Source organism: Zalophus californianus, chromosome 5 (genome assembly GCF_009762305.2).
Source record: "Zalophus californianus isolate mZalCal1 chromosome 5, mZalCal1.pri.v2, whole genome shotgun sequence".
Lineage (NCBI taxonomy): Eukaryota > Metazoa > Chordata > Mammalia > Carnivora > Otariidae > Zalophus > Zalophus californianus.
This window is the reverse complement of record NC_045599.1, coordinates 106,708,215-106,723,854: the sequence shown is the minus strand read 5'-3', so window position 1 is coordinate 106,723,854 and position 15,640 is coordinate 106,708,215. Positions and strand designations below refer to the sequence as shown.

The window sequence follows — 15,640 nt, the reverse complement described above, 5'->3', positions numbered from 1 at the left end:
TAACATGGTGTTCCAGTGTGCGGCTGGATTGTCAGCCTTGCTTATGGAACATCTGGCCTGCAGTCACCACGCTAAATAATTAAATAAACAGCTTCAGTAAGCAGTGATTTAAGCAGCATGTGTGAAAATTGCCTCCAGGAGGGAAATAAATCCAACCTCCCGTTCCCTGATTCCTCTGTTCAAAAGGAACTTATTTAGCCTGTTGATCATTCGCCATTTATTTGCCATGGGAGGTTTGGTTTACTTGAGAGATTTTGTTTTGATAAAGCTGGAAGTGCCGGAATGGCTATTCTTCAGTCAGTGTCTCTCCCGCCGCCCGTCCCAACCTCCTCCTCTCCCTCCTCTCCCCAGATTCCTGAGCCCTTCCTCTTGCCTCTCCTCCCCCGCCCTCCCATTCCATCCTTCTTCCCCTTCCCTCCCCACCCCCCCTTCTTTCTCTCTGCTCCTGTCTTTCCTCCTCCCCCATCTCTCCACTCTCTCTCTCTTTCTCTCCTTTTCCTCTTCCTTTCTCTCTCCTCCCCCTCCTTCCTTGTCTTCTCTCTTCCTGCCTCCCCTGCCTAAGTTAGCCCCCCGGCAGCTGAGACCCCTCTCCGGAGCTCTCACAGTGAGGCCCAAGAGAGCTCATATTGGAATGAGATGGGCAAAAAGCCACTCTAACGGCAGCTGACAGGAGCCTTTCAAGATGATCACTAGAGAGGATAATAGATGGTTCAAAATATAATTCTAAGTACATAGACGCATGCACACTCACCCCCTCAGGTTTTCCTTCGGGCTTCTCCTTTTGCATTTATGCACGTGGTGGAAAGCACAGAGCGGTTCTGGGAGACAGGGTCTGCTAAAGCTTGTTCTCCTTGGTGGCATGGCTACCCCAGAGCAAGTGACCACTTTCGTCCAAGTAGCCAGGCTGACACAGGCAATCCTGAGGATCAAGACTTCTGCTGACCTCAAGAATGTCTCAAAAGCCCAGTAGAAATTCCAGTGTTAGCAGTTCAGGTAAATTTTTCCCACAGAACCGGACTTTCAGTGATAGTTAAGTTGCCAGGTGAGGCCACAAAAGCACATCTGGCGCCCCCTGCAGCTGATTTAGGGCCTGCTCAGTAGTGGCCCACAGAGAAAGCCTTCCGGCCTGCATGGAGGAGGGTTGTAATGAGCCTTTCATGGCATCTCACCAGAGCAGGGAAGGGTCTCAGGATCAAGGGGGTTGGGGAAGAGAAATTAAGCAGGATGGCCCCCTTTCAGCTCTCAGATTCATGGCATTGGCATGACTGGGGGCCTGCTGGTGTGTCCTGATGGGTTCCAGTTCTCCCCGTGTAGGAGGTGCATTAAGGATTTAAAGAAGTACTCCGCACATACCACCATGCACTGAGGGAACTTAACTGGAGAGTAGTTGCAGGTTACAAGTAATGATTTTTTCCATCCCAGAGAACAATGTGTTCACCAGGGGACCTCCTGAGCAGTCTCCAGTTCCATTTGCTTTTCCCTCCTGAATCTATCTATCTATCTATCTTTCTTTCTTTCTTTCTTTCTTTCTTTCTTTCTTTCTTTCTTTCTTTCTTTCTTTCTTTCTTTCTTTCTCTCTCTCTCTCTCTCTCTCTTTCTCTCTCTTTCTCTCTCTCTCTCTCTCTCTCTCTCTCTCTCCCTTCCTTCCTTCCTTCCTTCCTTCCTTTCCTTCCTTTCCTTCCTTTCCTTCCTTTCCTTCCTTTCCTTCCTTTGTTTCATTTCAGCCCCATCTAGGACGTTTGGCAGCCCCAGGTAAAATCAACAAAAGGACAAGCCATCTGCACCACTGAGCCAGCAGTTGCTCTGTGGGGTTTTGGCTAAAACTTCCAACTACAGAGCTTTGTATGTGCAAATGGCTCTGGCCATTGGTAGGTTCCTTTTTGTGTTCTGAGGAGCCCTGGAAAGCAAGATAACTTAATTGTGTTTTGAGTTCTCTGATTGCTTCGGTGTCTTTAGGACATTCTCTTGCATGTCTCACAAAACAGTTATAAGTTCAGAGCAGACTGGCTTTACCCAGGCAGGTGTTCTCAACTCCTCAAGGGCCTTATCTCATGATACTGCCCAGGTCCATGGAGGCAGAGGCCAAGCTTCTTTTGGTCCCCAGTCATACCCCCATTATGCCATTGACTAGATCCAGAGTGGCAAACAGTACTCAGCCCATGCCTATCCTGAGGTGGTCATTCATTCATTTATTAATACTCCTTCACCTCAGATCCCCAGTCTCCCCCTCCTAAAGAAAAGGGTTAACAATCCCAGTATATTAACAAGTAGTATAGATTCATTTACAATTTTGGTGTGATCAGGAAGACAACCACATCTGAGCCCTCCCAGAATCGTCTAATCCAAAGCCCTCACTGTCCATCTCTGTTCTTTCAGGACTGCACTCTGGTCCTTATCTCCAGCTTTCCACTCCCTTCACCATCCTCTAAAGTTCCCCTCCTAGCTGCTCCTTATGTGTTGACTCCAACCCTCTTCTCTCTCTAGACAAATACACATCCCTGTTCTTCTATGGAACAATTCTGAGAGCTTAGTTCCAGACCCAGATCTTCCAGTAGCTGACCTGTTGACCTTGAGAGAGCCCTTAGCTCTGCTCCCACTTGTTCTTCTCACCTAGAGCATGAAGACAGTCATGGCTAGGTCCCAGGCCATTTGGAAAGTCTCTGCTATGTCTGTTTCAATTTCCCACTCATTCAGAAGCCTTTCCAATGCCCTTCCTTTTGTCAGAGGAGGAGATGAGGGCTGCCAAATTGGCATGATTATGTGAATGAGGCAAGTGCACTGAGAGGTGATTGTCATTAATTATTTTCAATGTGTTGGGACCATTGCATTAGAAAAATGGTGATGGGTTGTGATCACAATGATGATAATCATGAGAGCAGTCCCCTGCATTTCATACCACTTTTCCGCCTACAAAGTTCTTTCTATAAACATAGAATAATTTGATCCTTTTAACCTTTCTACAAGGTAACAGAATAGATAGATGGTGATAGTACACTTCTACAGATGCAGAAAATGAGGTTCAGAAAGACTAAAGGCTTTTCCCAAAGTCATATTTCTAGAGAATGTGAAAGTTGGGACATAGTTCTTCTGATTCTTAGTCTGGTGGTCTTGCCAATGAGGACAACAGCCCTGGATGTCCAGGAGTAGGCCTGGCACCATAAGCCAAGCCTCTGTGCTCTCCTGTTTGAACATAAATAATTTTGCCAAACATCAACACCAGACGAGGCCACTTGTTTGGTCCTGAAGGATCAATACAAAACAAAAAACGAAGACAACTCTAATCATGTCTGAATACAGACAAAAATGGAAACATTTATCCAAACCACTAAAATGACCGAACATCCCTCAATCCTGGTTAATATCAGTGACTGCTGTTTCATTAGGCTTTATAGTCTTAGCATTGCTCTGGTCTTCCCTACCTGTAGGGAAGATGTAGTAACATGCCAGTTGTAAAATCACTCCCACTTTCCAATAGCACCTAATCCAGAGCAAAGCCTTGCTTCCTGAAACCAAGTCCCAAAATAACCTAACATAAAACCAAATACTGTATTTCTTACTGAGATGCCCTGTGTGGTTGCCCATGGTGTGTGTTCTCCATCACAGCAATGAATAACAAACCCAACTTGCTCACCTACACATGTATTCCCATTGGTCTTTGCCTGGAAGGCATTGAGGGCCCTTTCATTACTACTTTTTATAGTTAAGTGACGCTGTCTTGAAAAATAACTAGAAACAAAAATGCTCCATCAGAATCCCCTGAGCAGTTTTGGAAAAATAGAAGATTTCTAGACTCTAACCTCAAAACTTTTTTTCTTTATGAATTTCCAGCCCAAAAGATAAATTCCTTTTGCTCTGAGTGAGGTTCTGTGAGGATGATTACACCCCCAGATTATTCTGATGCATTTCTGCAGAGCAGCTTTTGAGAGCCACCTGAACTTGAGTTATTCAGATAGTTCAGAGAAACTGAAATGTCTCCTGTTGTTGTTGTTGTTGTTGTTGTTGCTTTAAAAAGGAATTCTAACATATTAACTTGTTTTGTTTTTTCCATGGTATGCAAAACTCTGCAGTTTTCTGATTCATTGGTGTTTAAACTTACATCTGTCTCCATCAGAAGATGCCACCATGATAGCCCCCCTTCAAGGATAGCATCTGTTGTCATATGATAAACCCTCTAAAATTTATTGAATGAAATTCTAGTATAAAAGATTCAACAACTTTCTAGCAATTAATTGCAATATATGATAGCCTTTTCTGCCAGGAAATGAACTATATACTGAGGAAATAGACTTGTCTGGTGTCACATGCAGCCACTGGGCTAAGGATACAGAGTGAGGCAGACTTAAGCTGAATTTAAAGGCACCCTTTCCAACAGTTAGAGCTGGCCAAAGATACACTGATTACTTCAAGAGGTGGTGAGCTTTCTGTGCCTTGATACATTCAAGCCAAAGTCTATAAGTATTTGACAGTAATTTGGTGGCTAGCTAAGGGAAATCTCATTCAAGCATTAGTGTGAAGAAGGGACATGATGGTCTTTAAAATCATAGCCCAAGAGCATATGATTAAAAGTAATTGACAAGACATGGCCAGAGTCACAAGACTGATTTTCACGGTTGGCTTCTGAAAACCAATCCACTTACATTAAAGTCCAATACAATCTAGTCAGATGAATATGTTCTACGAAAAGCTCTTTGTAAATGAATGCAATGAGACTAACCTCTCTCTCTCTCTCTTGCTCCCTCTCTCTCTCCCTTCTAGGTCCAAAAGCTGTAGAAGCTTATGGCAAAAAGTTTGAAGTAAAGACAGTTTCTGGAAAATTGCTCTTCTCTGCAGATAACAATGAAGTGGTGGTAGGAGCTGAGAGATTAAGAGTTTTAGGTAAGGAAACCTTAATCATTTAATTGGTTTGATGCCAATGTATACATTTTAGAGGAAAAGTGAAATGGTGCCTAGAGGAGAGATTTAGGTCTATTACCTGGATTCTCTTAAGCAAGGTAGATGAACTCCCCCACCCCGTACCTCAGAACCTGTCCCCCTCCCCCCCGCCCCATGAAAATGTCTCAAGTCATGAGTTTTTGTGGCATGATTGTCAACACTGAGCTTCAGGTAGGGATGCGTATTCATGCCAAGAAGTATAACAGAGCACATCCTATCCTCACAGACCGGCACTCTTGGTAGAAACAGTCAAGACCTATATACATGATTCAGAGATTCCTAAACCTGGTTGTAAATGAAGAACCACCTAGGGAACTTCTGAAAAGTTTAGGTTCACAGATCCAACCATGACTCCCTGAATTAAAAGCTCTGGTGGAAGGGCCCAAGAATTTATTTGTGAAAACATGTGCAGGCATATCTATGGTGCCGCTGATGGACTCCTTGGATTTGCTCACACAACAAAGTAGTCTTCTGTGGCTGTATGCTGAAATGCTCTAGTATGATGGTTTAGGAGTCCTGGTGCTGGAGCTAATCTGTCATTTATCCCTGCTCTGTCACCAATTAGTTGTGTTACTTTGGGCAAGGTACTGATCTCACTGAGCCAGTTTTCTTTCCTGTTCAGTTGAGCTAAGAACATCTACCATCTCAAGTGGTCCCTAGGGTTAAATGAGTTCATGATGTATCAGCCAGGTATTTTGAATTCAGCGTGTTTCACTTTAGAGCACTATACTTTGCTACCTCCTCAAATTTGTCCCATTTTTCAGATGAGTAAACGAAGGCTTGAAGAAGTAAAGAAACTTGTCCAAGATCAAGGGCCAGTGGTAGGACTTTTCAAATCCTTACCCATGAACTCCAGCCTCAGTGCATCTAAATGCACACAAATATGTTCTCAGACCTTGGCCAACCCTTAACACTTAATGTCTTTCTCTATTATGTGTAGAAATGGCACTTTCCATTTTAGTTCTAGGTTTTGGGGGGCAGTGAGAGAAACAAACACAAAAACTTCAGGCTCTCCTTTTGTTCCAGAATACTTTGCTATACCAGCTGTAGAATAACTGCCCAGTATGGAAATTATTGGAAAACGTGATGGTATCTCATGCTCAGATCATTCTGTACAAATGATATGAGCGTTTCCCGTTAGTTCATCCACACTTCATGAGTCACCTCGCTTCGTTAAAATCCGAATCTTTGGAAAGATTCAGGATCATTTTAGATGTCCAAATACTTCAGCTTAATCTTTGTGTAAAAAACTCCAAGATGGTATCATTTAAGAACTCTCTCCCTCCCCCCACACCCCCACTGTTCAATAGACTAAGTACTGGAAGATTATTGTAGTTTTTGGTCACTTGAAGGCAGGTGGATATTTTTGTTGTTGTTGTCATTGTGTCTGCTTGTGATATTTTACTTAGAGAACAATTCAGGACAAAATCTGTCTCTCTCCATCATTAGGAACATTTGCTTTTTTATGTTAAAATGTAGAAAGGAAGCATCATAATGAATACCACTGCTGCTATCAATGCTAGAAAGATTAGGAAATGACCACCCCACAAATCTCGCATCAACCTACTCAGTGAAATGAGCCTGGTGTGTTGCAGAAATGAGCTTCCTGTCAGCTGGGATTCAGCCATATGGTGTGGAACAAGAAGTTTAGGCAATTTCATTTTCAGTTTAATGAGAAGTTTGTCTTTTTGAGTCATCAGACTGAGCAAACTCTTGGGAGGTTTGAATCTGGATGCATATTTCATGGTTGAGTCTAACGTAGCTGGATTGGAATCCTTGCTCATACCTTGAGGATCTGAGTGACCCTACCCAAGTCTGCTTTTCTCTCTAAGCCTTAGTTTCCACACATATAAAACAAGGAGGGTGGAACAAAATGGAGAGTGGAAGAATGAATGAATATAACAAGAAACATATGTTAATTAATCAGTTATTTCTGTTGATAGTTGAGTAGGAGTAGCAGTAGAAAGTAATAAGGAATAAGCCTGAAGATAATGCCTCCAGAATATAGTAGCTTAACTCAATTGTTTATGTTCTTCTCTGGATAACCACACCCACCTATTCAGTTTTCAGGAAGATGACTTCCTCATGCACACTCAAAGGACCCTGAATAGAATGACAAAGGGACTAGAAGCCATGCTTCATAAAGAAGGTTCAACTCTCTGGAAATTTGTATCTGGGAAGAGATATAGGAGAGGGTGATAAATATAGGCTGGCCATTATTGCTGATCTATCATACATGCACATCTTTCCTGAGGAAAAGAGAACAGGCAAGAGCTACGTAGCTGAGTGGCTGAGAGCACAGGTTGTAGAGTTGACACTGGCCAATAATCCTGGTTTCTGTCATTCATCAGCCAGGGCCTTAGGATGTCGCTTCACCCTACTAGGCATCCTTCTACTCTGTGACATAATATAAGAATGCTTGGCTGTTGGGGCGCCTGGATGGCTCAGTGGGTTAAGCATCTACCTTCAGCTCAGGTCATGATCCCGGGGTCCTGGGATCAAGCCCCACATGGGGTACCCTGTCAGCAGGGAGTCTGCTTCTCCCTCTCCTCTTGCCTGTCTCCCCCACTTGTGTACGCTCTCTCTCTGAAACAAATAAAATCTTAAAAAAAAAAAAAAAAAAGGAAAAGAACGCCTGGCTGTCACAGTAGTTGGGAGAACTGGATGGCACAGTGTATGGAGAGCACATAGCACAGTGGTGGTACACAGGAAGCCCTCGGTAGATGCTAACTATCATGTTGGGGATGGTTTCTGTTGGTCCACTTGGGCTTCAGGGGACCCATCACATTCTAAAATTTTACCCAACCCTATATGTTCACTTAAGAAGGTACTCAGAGAACCTGTGGAAGTATTCATGTATCACTTAAGTTTGGACTAGTGGATTTCCCGGACATAGGAAGGGCCAGAAGAGGAAGAGCCTTTAATTGCCAAGAAACATGACACTGCCCATTTCACCCAGGTACACACGAAGCTGGTCTTGCTAGCATGTGTGTTCTCAAGAAGGACTTACATGATGGAGGGGTTGAAGGCCTGGGCTGAATTCCCAAAATTATAGGGTCTCTTCCTCTACTCACTAAGACACTGGTTCTGAAAGTGTGGGTCCCTGAATGGGGAGCATTAGCTCTAGTCTACTCATTAGTTTTGCAAACTCTGAAGCCCCACTCAGACCTCCTGAAGGAGAAACTCAGGAGTGGGGCTCAGCAAGCTGTCCTTGAACAAGCCTTCTAGGTCACTCCAATGTATGCGCACACATGAGAGCCACTGACCTAAGACCCTCACAGCTTTGTCCCAGCTTTGCTGGTAGCTTTCAGTTGAGCTCAGGCTCAGCTTTTATCACTTTGCTCCAGAAAAGCCGCAATATGAATATAGCTAACACATGTTAAGGGTTTTCTCTGTGCAAAATGCTAAACTAATTGCTGTGAATAAAGACATTGGGTAAGAGGGCCCTGGCTTATCACCTTGATGTACAGAGGAACAAACTGAGGCACAGAGTGATGTGAAACTTGCCCAAAGTTCCACGGAGAGAAACTGGTGGAGTCGCGATCTGAATCTAGGCAGTCTTCCCACTTCCCACGTGACTTCTATCTCAGGCGTCTTCCCGGAGCTCCATAGCACACTGGCACCACGAGCGGAGGGAAGGAGAACCAGGCACCTGTTTTCCAGCTGTTCCTCCCTTCCTGGCTTCTAGATACTCCACTGTTCCTGCAGTCCTCCCAGATCTCTGACTTTTCCTCTGCTTCCCTCCCTTCTTTCATCTCGTAAGTAACCCGGACTCACCCTTTGCATGGGGTGAAGACTCCCTCCAGGCTCAGTCCTTGTTTGTCTTGCTCACATTTCTGTGGGAAATCCCACTCTTATATACGGCTTCAACATTTGCTTCTTTTCAGATGACCCCAAGTCAGTATTTGCTCTGAACTGCCTTCTCACTTCGAATTCTAAATTCCCAGCCAACAGCCTGCACTTTTCTGCATAGAGGTCGTTCCAGCGCTTCTCCTTGCGCAGCTGAGCCCAGGTGTCCTCCAGCAAATTCCCTGCCTTTCCAGAGCCCACTTCCTAGCTCTGCTGATAAGGGCTGTCATTCTCCTAGTCTCCTGGCACCCAGGTCCTCTAGTCTCTTTGCTTCCCTGCAAGTACCAGGCCCTGTCTCTCTTTTTATGGTCCTGGTGTCTTTGCCACCCTTGGGATTTCTGTACTGCAAAGTTATCTCTTTAGGTCAGACATAAGAGAATTCAGGTTTGTAGTCAGGCCCATCTGTTTAATTACCAAAAAGGTCTAAGTTAGTGTGCAAGATAAGGCATGATATTGTTCAGTTTAATTGCAGAACAAAGTTATTAAATATGGGGCAGGAGTGGTCTTTAAAAAATCACCCAGAAAATAGGCAACATAAAAGCCAGTGCATCCAAGAGGAATCTTCATGGAGACATCAGGGAAAAATAACTTTGATTTTCATTAATGACCTGTTTCGTTGAACAATGAATCGGACATTCTAGCATTTATAAACAAAGCGTAATTATAAAGTGTTATTCTAATTGTTAATTAGGTCTATTTATGCTCTAGATTCATTTTTTAAATATGTCCTCTAGATGCTACTTGATGCTAATTATCTGAGTTACATTATTATCGATTGAAAAACATTTTTAATTAATTCTAAAGCCATTTAAATTAGCAGAAGATTTATAGAAATTCAAATGTGGTCTGATGCTAATTTTTTTAGGAAGACATCAGATGATACATTAAGCCTTTTGAATTAGTTTTTGATGAAACTTTCTACTGCAACTTGGCAATTGATAATTATGATGAAAGGAGTGGGGTGTTCTTAGGGGTGGTCGTTCATTAAATGGATGTGTGTGTGTGTCATATATATATATATATATATATATGACACACACACACACACACACACACACACTTATAAACCTGAATCTCTAAAACATCATGGAGATACACAGATGTGTGTCCCTGTTCCTACTCAGGAAGCTCTCTGTCCCTTCAGGGAGACGAGACACACATGCAGAAAACAAACTGCTTAGAAGGATAGAAACAAAGTGACTTAGAATTACAGAATCTGGCTGCAGTAGGGTGGTATGCTAGAGAGAGTTTAGATAGCTGCTTAACCGGGAAGCTTTGAAGTAGACCTTGAGTACACATTGGCGCATCAGAACCTGTAGGGGGAGTGTTTGCTTGATGAATGGAACAACACGTTTATCAGTCAGGACTCACTTGGCTGGGAGGTGGGGAGACCAGTTGCCCCCTGTGATAGAAAAGTCCATCAGTAGTTGGCGTCAGGCTAGGTTCAGTGGCTCAAATAATGTAACCTCAATTCAGTCTCTCCCTTTCTCTGAACACCTATGAGCTCCGTTATACAATCATGCATTTTGCCTTCAAAAGCAGAAAGGGTCCTTACCTTCTGAATATAAATCCCACAAAGGTCTGGGTTTTTCCTCTTACTAGACTGGTGCGGACCATATGCCCATCCCTGAACTAGTCGTTGTGACCACAGTGATTGAGTTTGCTGGTCCTGGACCATATCCCCACTGCTAGAGCTAAAGTTGAAAATGACCAAGAATGAACTAGAGGGGACCATTGTCCAAAGGGAAATTGGGGTGCTGTGTCCAAGAGAGGGAATGGATGCTGGGCAAAAAACAGCAAATATCCATTAAATTAAAGGTATGACCATGGAAAATCCTGACAGCTGTGCCTGACCATGGTACCCAGAAATTGTGAAGATAGCCGAAGATGCTTTAGAAGCTCTCATCCCCTCGCTCACTCAGCTCCACAGATGCGGGCCTCCTCGCTTCATCACCAAGCATTCTCTCACCTCCCAGCATTTATGTTTACTCTTCCCTCCATGTAGAATGCTCTTTCCAATCTACGCATAAAGGACCTTTCCCTTTATGGCTTAAATGTCATTTCACCACACATCCTTGGCCGCTTTATAAAAATAGCACATTCTTGATTTCACTGTCTGTACCAAGAGATGGCAAAGTAGGCCTGTGGGCCAGTGAGGCTAAACACACCGCCTAGTTTTGTAATGTTTATTGGAACACAGCAGTACTCATTTAAGTATTATCTATGGTTGCTTTCACACTACAGCAGCAGGGTGGAGTAGTTGCGACAGATCATATGGCCCACAAAGCCTAAAATATTTATTATTTGGCACTATACAGAAGAAGTGTGCATATTCCTGGTCTTTTTCTTTACTCTGCCTTATTCCTCTTCAAGGCAGATCTCACAACATGCATGGTGGTGATAAAATGTTCATTTCATGAAAAATATGTTTATTTTCACCCTCTCCTCCTCGTTAGAATATAAGCTTTATGATAGCAGAAACTTTTGTTTTTCAGAATCTAGAATAGTGCCTAGTGCATAGCAACTGCTCAGTTATATTTGTTGCAAAAATAGGTGGAAAGATTTTGCACATTGGAATGTTTGATAACCAATCTGTATAGAGAACAGGAGGGAGGGAGAATGTTCACCCAAGTTAAGAGAATATTATTATGCTTTCCTTGAGGATTCATAAGGGCCTAAACCAGGATGGAAAGAGAAGAGAGGAGAAATGGGAAAGAGCATCTTGGCGTAGAACTAATGAAACTTGGCAACTAAGTGCAGGTGGAGGGTCAAGAGGGGCAGTCGGGGACGGCTCTGGTGTTGTATGCCTTGTAGCGCATTAACAAAACTGTGTCAGAGCAACAAAGCAGGTTGGGGATTGGAGAGAAATGGTTCAGTTTTACATGCCCTGGGTCTTGCTGCTTGAGCACCTAAGGGAGAGGCCAGGTGTCCAGTGGGAAATGCCAGCAAAAAAGCCCACAAGATGTCCACTAGCAGGGGCGTCAAAGAGTCATCCATACAGTTTGAACACAAGGACTCCAAAGAGGAGATGGCCTAGGCGGGCATCCCAGAGCAAGAACTCAGAGATGCTCCTCAAATAGAGCACCCCCAAACAACCCCTCACCTATTTCTTCCGCTGAACGAACCTCCAGGGCTCCTTTATCAAGGCTGTGACCGCCTTCCCGGAGGCATCCTCAGACATTGAGGTCCCCATCCCACGTTCCCATGTTCAGATGCTTTTTCATATCTACTCCGTCTTTCTCCATGAGAAGGAACTCAATGCTTTAGAATGTGACCAACTGGTTCCACCGTACCTACCAGCCAGGTGATGTTGGCTATTTGACTCTAATCACATAGGCTACGTGTACAGTTCTAAATAACCTCTCCATCGCCTTCTCTGCCCTCCATCTTTTTCTCTTCCTTTCTGACATATCTCATCAGTGAATGGAAGGAAGCAGGAGAGAGGCCGAAGGGTTATAGTAAAAATGGAACACAGTGCCTCTTACGTGGTGGTGAAAACTGAGTAATTCTGACATTGATCCTTGACAGATGAGAGCCTCCCAGTCTAATAGGAACATTGGCAAAACAAGTCAGAGGCGCCTGAAACCTGTCAGGGCCCTCTTTCTGCTCTTTGTTATCATTATCAGAGATAACCTACAAGAGATTCAACTATTTAAAAAGAATTGCCTGTTGTACAGTTCTCCTCCAGCATCTCATGCCAAACTTGGTTTATTATTTACAGGAATGCAGGAATAATGTACTCGGTCATAAAGATACACTTCCCATAAATAATGCAGTGAGAAAGCCAAGTATAAAAGAGTATCAGATGAACAACCCCAACCTTAATAAACCAGAGCTACTTAATGAGAAAAAGCACAATTCTACAACAGAGAAATAATAATGGGGTCTCCTCTGAAATGCTACGTATGACTGTCATACTTCCCCAGAAAGTAAAAAAAAAAAAAAAAGAGTCCATCCGAAAGCCTAGGTGATTCAACCGCCTTGTTTCATGTACCCCTCCACGCATGTGCACAGGCATCATAAGCGGCCACGGTTCAGGGTGCACCTTCATCCCCCAAGCTTGCGGGGTTGATTGCTGATGCAAAAGCATTTGCTGGGCCCCACACATTTTTCCCTTTGGCATGAGGGAGATGTGATTTCATATCAGCGTGATGGATCCATCGTACTGTATACAGATTACCAGCTGTCCCAGCAGCATTGCCTTAGCAGACCTCCCCAGGCGCTGAGCCACTGTCTCCCTTACTTGCATATGGGGAGGGGGGGAGGAGGGAAAAAGGCAGTTGGGGACATTCGTGAGCTTTCTAGTTTGATTAAAGAGTTGATGAGGTTCACTATTTGGCTGCTTTCGAGAGAACCAATTCCAGCACTTACTGAGGGGGGAGGAGGTATGTTTCAGCTTCTTTGTCTTTTGAACCAACACGACTTGAAATTCTCTGTCAGGCTACAGCTAATGTGCTTTCGGGCATCTGTCGGTTTGTTTTTATCCTCAAAGTTTTCTTCTTGGCGGTTAATACCGGAAACAGAGTATTTTCAAATGAGCGGATAAAGTTCTGCCAGAACATCTTCAATGTCAAGAGGCTGTCCGTCTGTATAGTCTAGGTGTATTGTCTTCTTTCTCATTAATTATATTCACTCTTGCAGAATATTCTGATTCAACCAAAAGTCACCTGAGTTGATTTTTTTTTCCCCGCTCTCTTCCCAGCAGAGACCAAGGGGAATGTTGGTGTTTCACAGTGACACCGGGAATTTAATGAGACGACAATGTGAATAAGAAACTCTCAGTGTGCAGACTGGGGAAGGAAATTAACTTCATTCTCCCTTATTGGAGGGACTTGAATTTAATTCTGCTTATTTGAGTGGGAGAAAAGAGTGCTAAAAATACTTCCTCAGCAACTTATGCTTCCCCTCCCACCTTGCTCTATGCTTTTGCTATGTACTACTCTTCTAATCTTAACCCCTTTTGTACCCTGACTTCCCTAGGAATGATGGGTAAGGTGGCAAGGGTGAATCTAAACAGAAGAAATCAGGAGAGAGAGAGGAGAAATTATTCAGAACCCTTCAGGGCACAGGATAGGAGCAAATGCCTGTGTACCCTTTGTGGCATTAGGATCGCAGCCTCGTTAGATGGGTACGGGGTTTGGAGACAGACTGCCTGGACACCTCTCCTGGCTCTCGTGGCACAACCTTGGGCAAGTTTCTAAATTCTGAAAGCCTCAGGTTGCCTGTATGTAAAATGAGGGTAGTACAAATACCTGCATAGAATATATGAAAAGTTCCTGGCACAGTGCTAAGCACATAAGTGCCCACTATTATCAGGGCCTATTACTATTACTCCTTCTACCCATTCCTACCGAGCACCAATTTGTGCAACAATCACCAAGCAAAGCTCAATGCAGGGATGTAAGGACACAGCATAAAATTCCCTTGATCTCAAATAGGTCATAGGCTAGTAGGGGTGTCAAAGCACATATGCAGTGAAATATTAAATAGCACTGGAAATGGTTCTTAGGAAGTTAAATAGAATCTAGAAGCTAGCACTTGGCTGCGGTAGGTGCTAAGAGGACTTCCCCATAATGCTGGAGAACAGGGGCAGGATGCCAAGCCAACGGAGGTGGCCCAGGGAAGTTCCTAGAGGAGAAACTGAGGGAAAGTGTAAGGCGGGAAGGTTGACTTAGCAGATTCAGGGGAATGACCTACAGTCTCCCAAAGTGCAGGATCAGCAGAGCCAGAGAGGAAGTGGAGTGAGCTGCCCTTGTTTCTTTCCAGCAGATGTGTGGGCTTTATTTTTGGGGAAGAGATTATTATCAGCATAGAATAAACAAGAATTGCTCACTTCCCCCAAAGCCTGAGTTAAGGAGGCCGCTCAGGGTTCTGCTAGAGCGTCGCCAGGATGTTCCCCTCTCGGCAATGTACTGAGCAGGATGTGGCTGAACGGTTAACGAAAGTATTTGATAGGATTTTGATTCTCTAAGGCAAAGACAAAAGTGTACTTAGACAATTGGGAGTTATTTATGATGCAAGAACTTTCAGGGGTCCAAAAAAAGAAAGGGAGTAACATCAGCAGGAAGGTTCTTGGCATTATTTAAGCCATGGTGTAGGCAGTTCTTACTTAAAAAGAAATTCAGTTGCATTCAACAAATTGAGCGCTAACTGTGGCCAGCTGCTTTGCTGACCAAAGGGCCACGGGGACCCTGCCTTTCTGGATTCCACAGCCAAGCAAGCAAGACAGTTGTTGTTAACATTTACATGAGAAGAATGTGACTTATCGTGGGGGAAGTACAAGATGTCATGGAAACATAATATTAGGAGTTATTAACCTCATTTTGCCAGCGAGGGAAGTCTGCCCAAAGAAAATGATGTTGCAGTTGAGACTGGAAGGATAAATGGAAGTTAGTCCAGGACATGGGGTCGGAAGCCTAGGTGTGGAGGGACATGTAAAAGTCCTGGGGAAGCATGACGTTTCAGAAGTTTTACAGCTCCAGCTCAGCTGGGGAGGGGAGGTCGAGGAACCATACACCCAGCCATGAAAAGAGACAGGCTGTAATTATGATAGTTAACATTTATTAAATGCTTACTCTCTACCAGATACCGTTGGAATCTCTTTACATGCGGTAACTCAGTTCTCAAGACAGCCCTCTAAGATAAGTTTTATTATTATGCTCATTTTACATATTAACAAACAGACCAATGCAGAAGCGAGTTCCCCAAGGTTCTGTAGGAGTTCAATGGCTGAAGTGAAATGCAAATCCAGATAATCAGACTTTAGAGCCAAGTAAACTTGGTTTGTTTTTTTGTACTTTTGTTGATATGCAATTCACATATCCTACAATTCAACCATTCAAAGTGTGCAGTTCAGTAT

General features: G+C 43.7%; 1 protein-coding gene across 1 annotated transcript in view; it reads left to right on the top strand.

Moving 5' to 3' along the window:
• The window catches only part of SGCD (sarcoglycan delta), a 386,661-nt gene that overhangs the window by 234,983 nt on the left and 136,038 nt on the right, over positions 1-15,640 (top strand). The window contains exon 5 of the mRNA XM_027606658.2: positions 4,756-4,875. Coding sequence (XP_027462459.1) covers positions 4,756-4,875 — 120 coding nt within the window. The remainder of the gene's footprint in view (positions 1-4,755; positions 4,876-15,640) is intronic.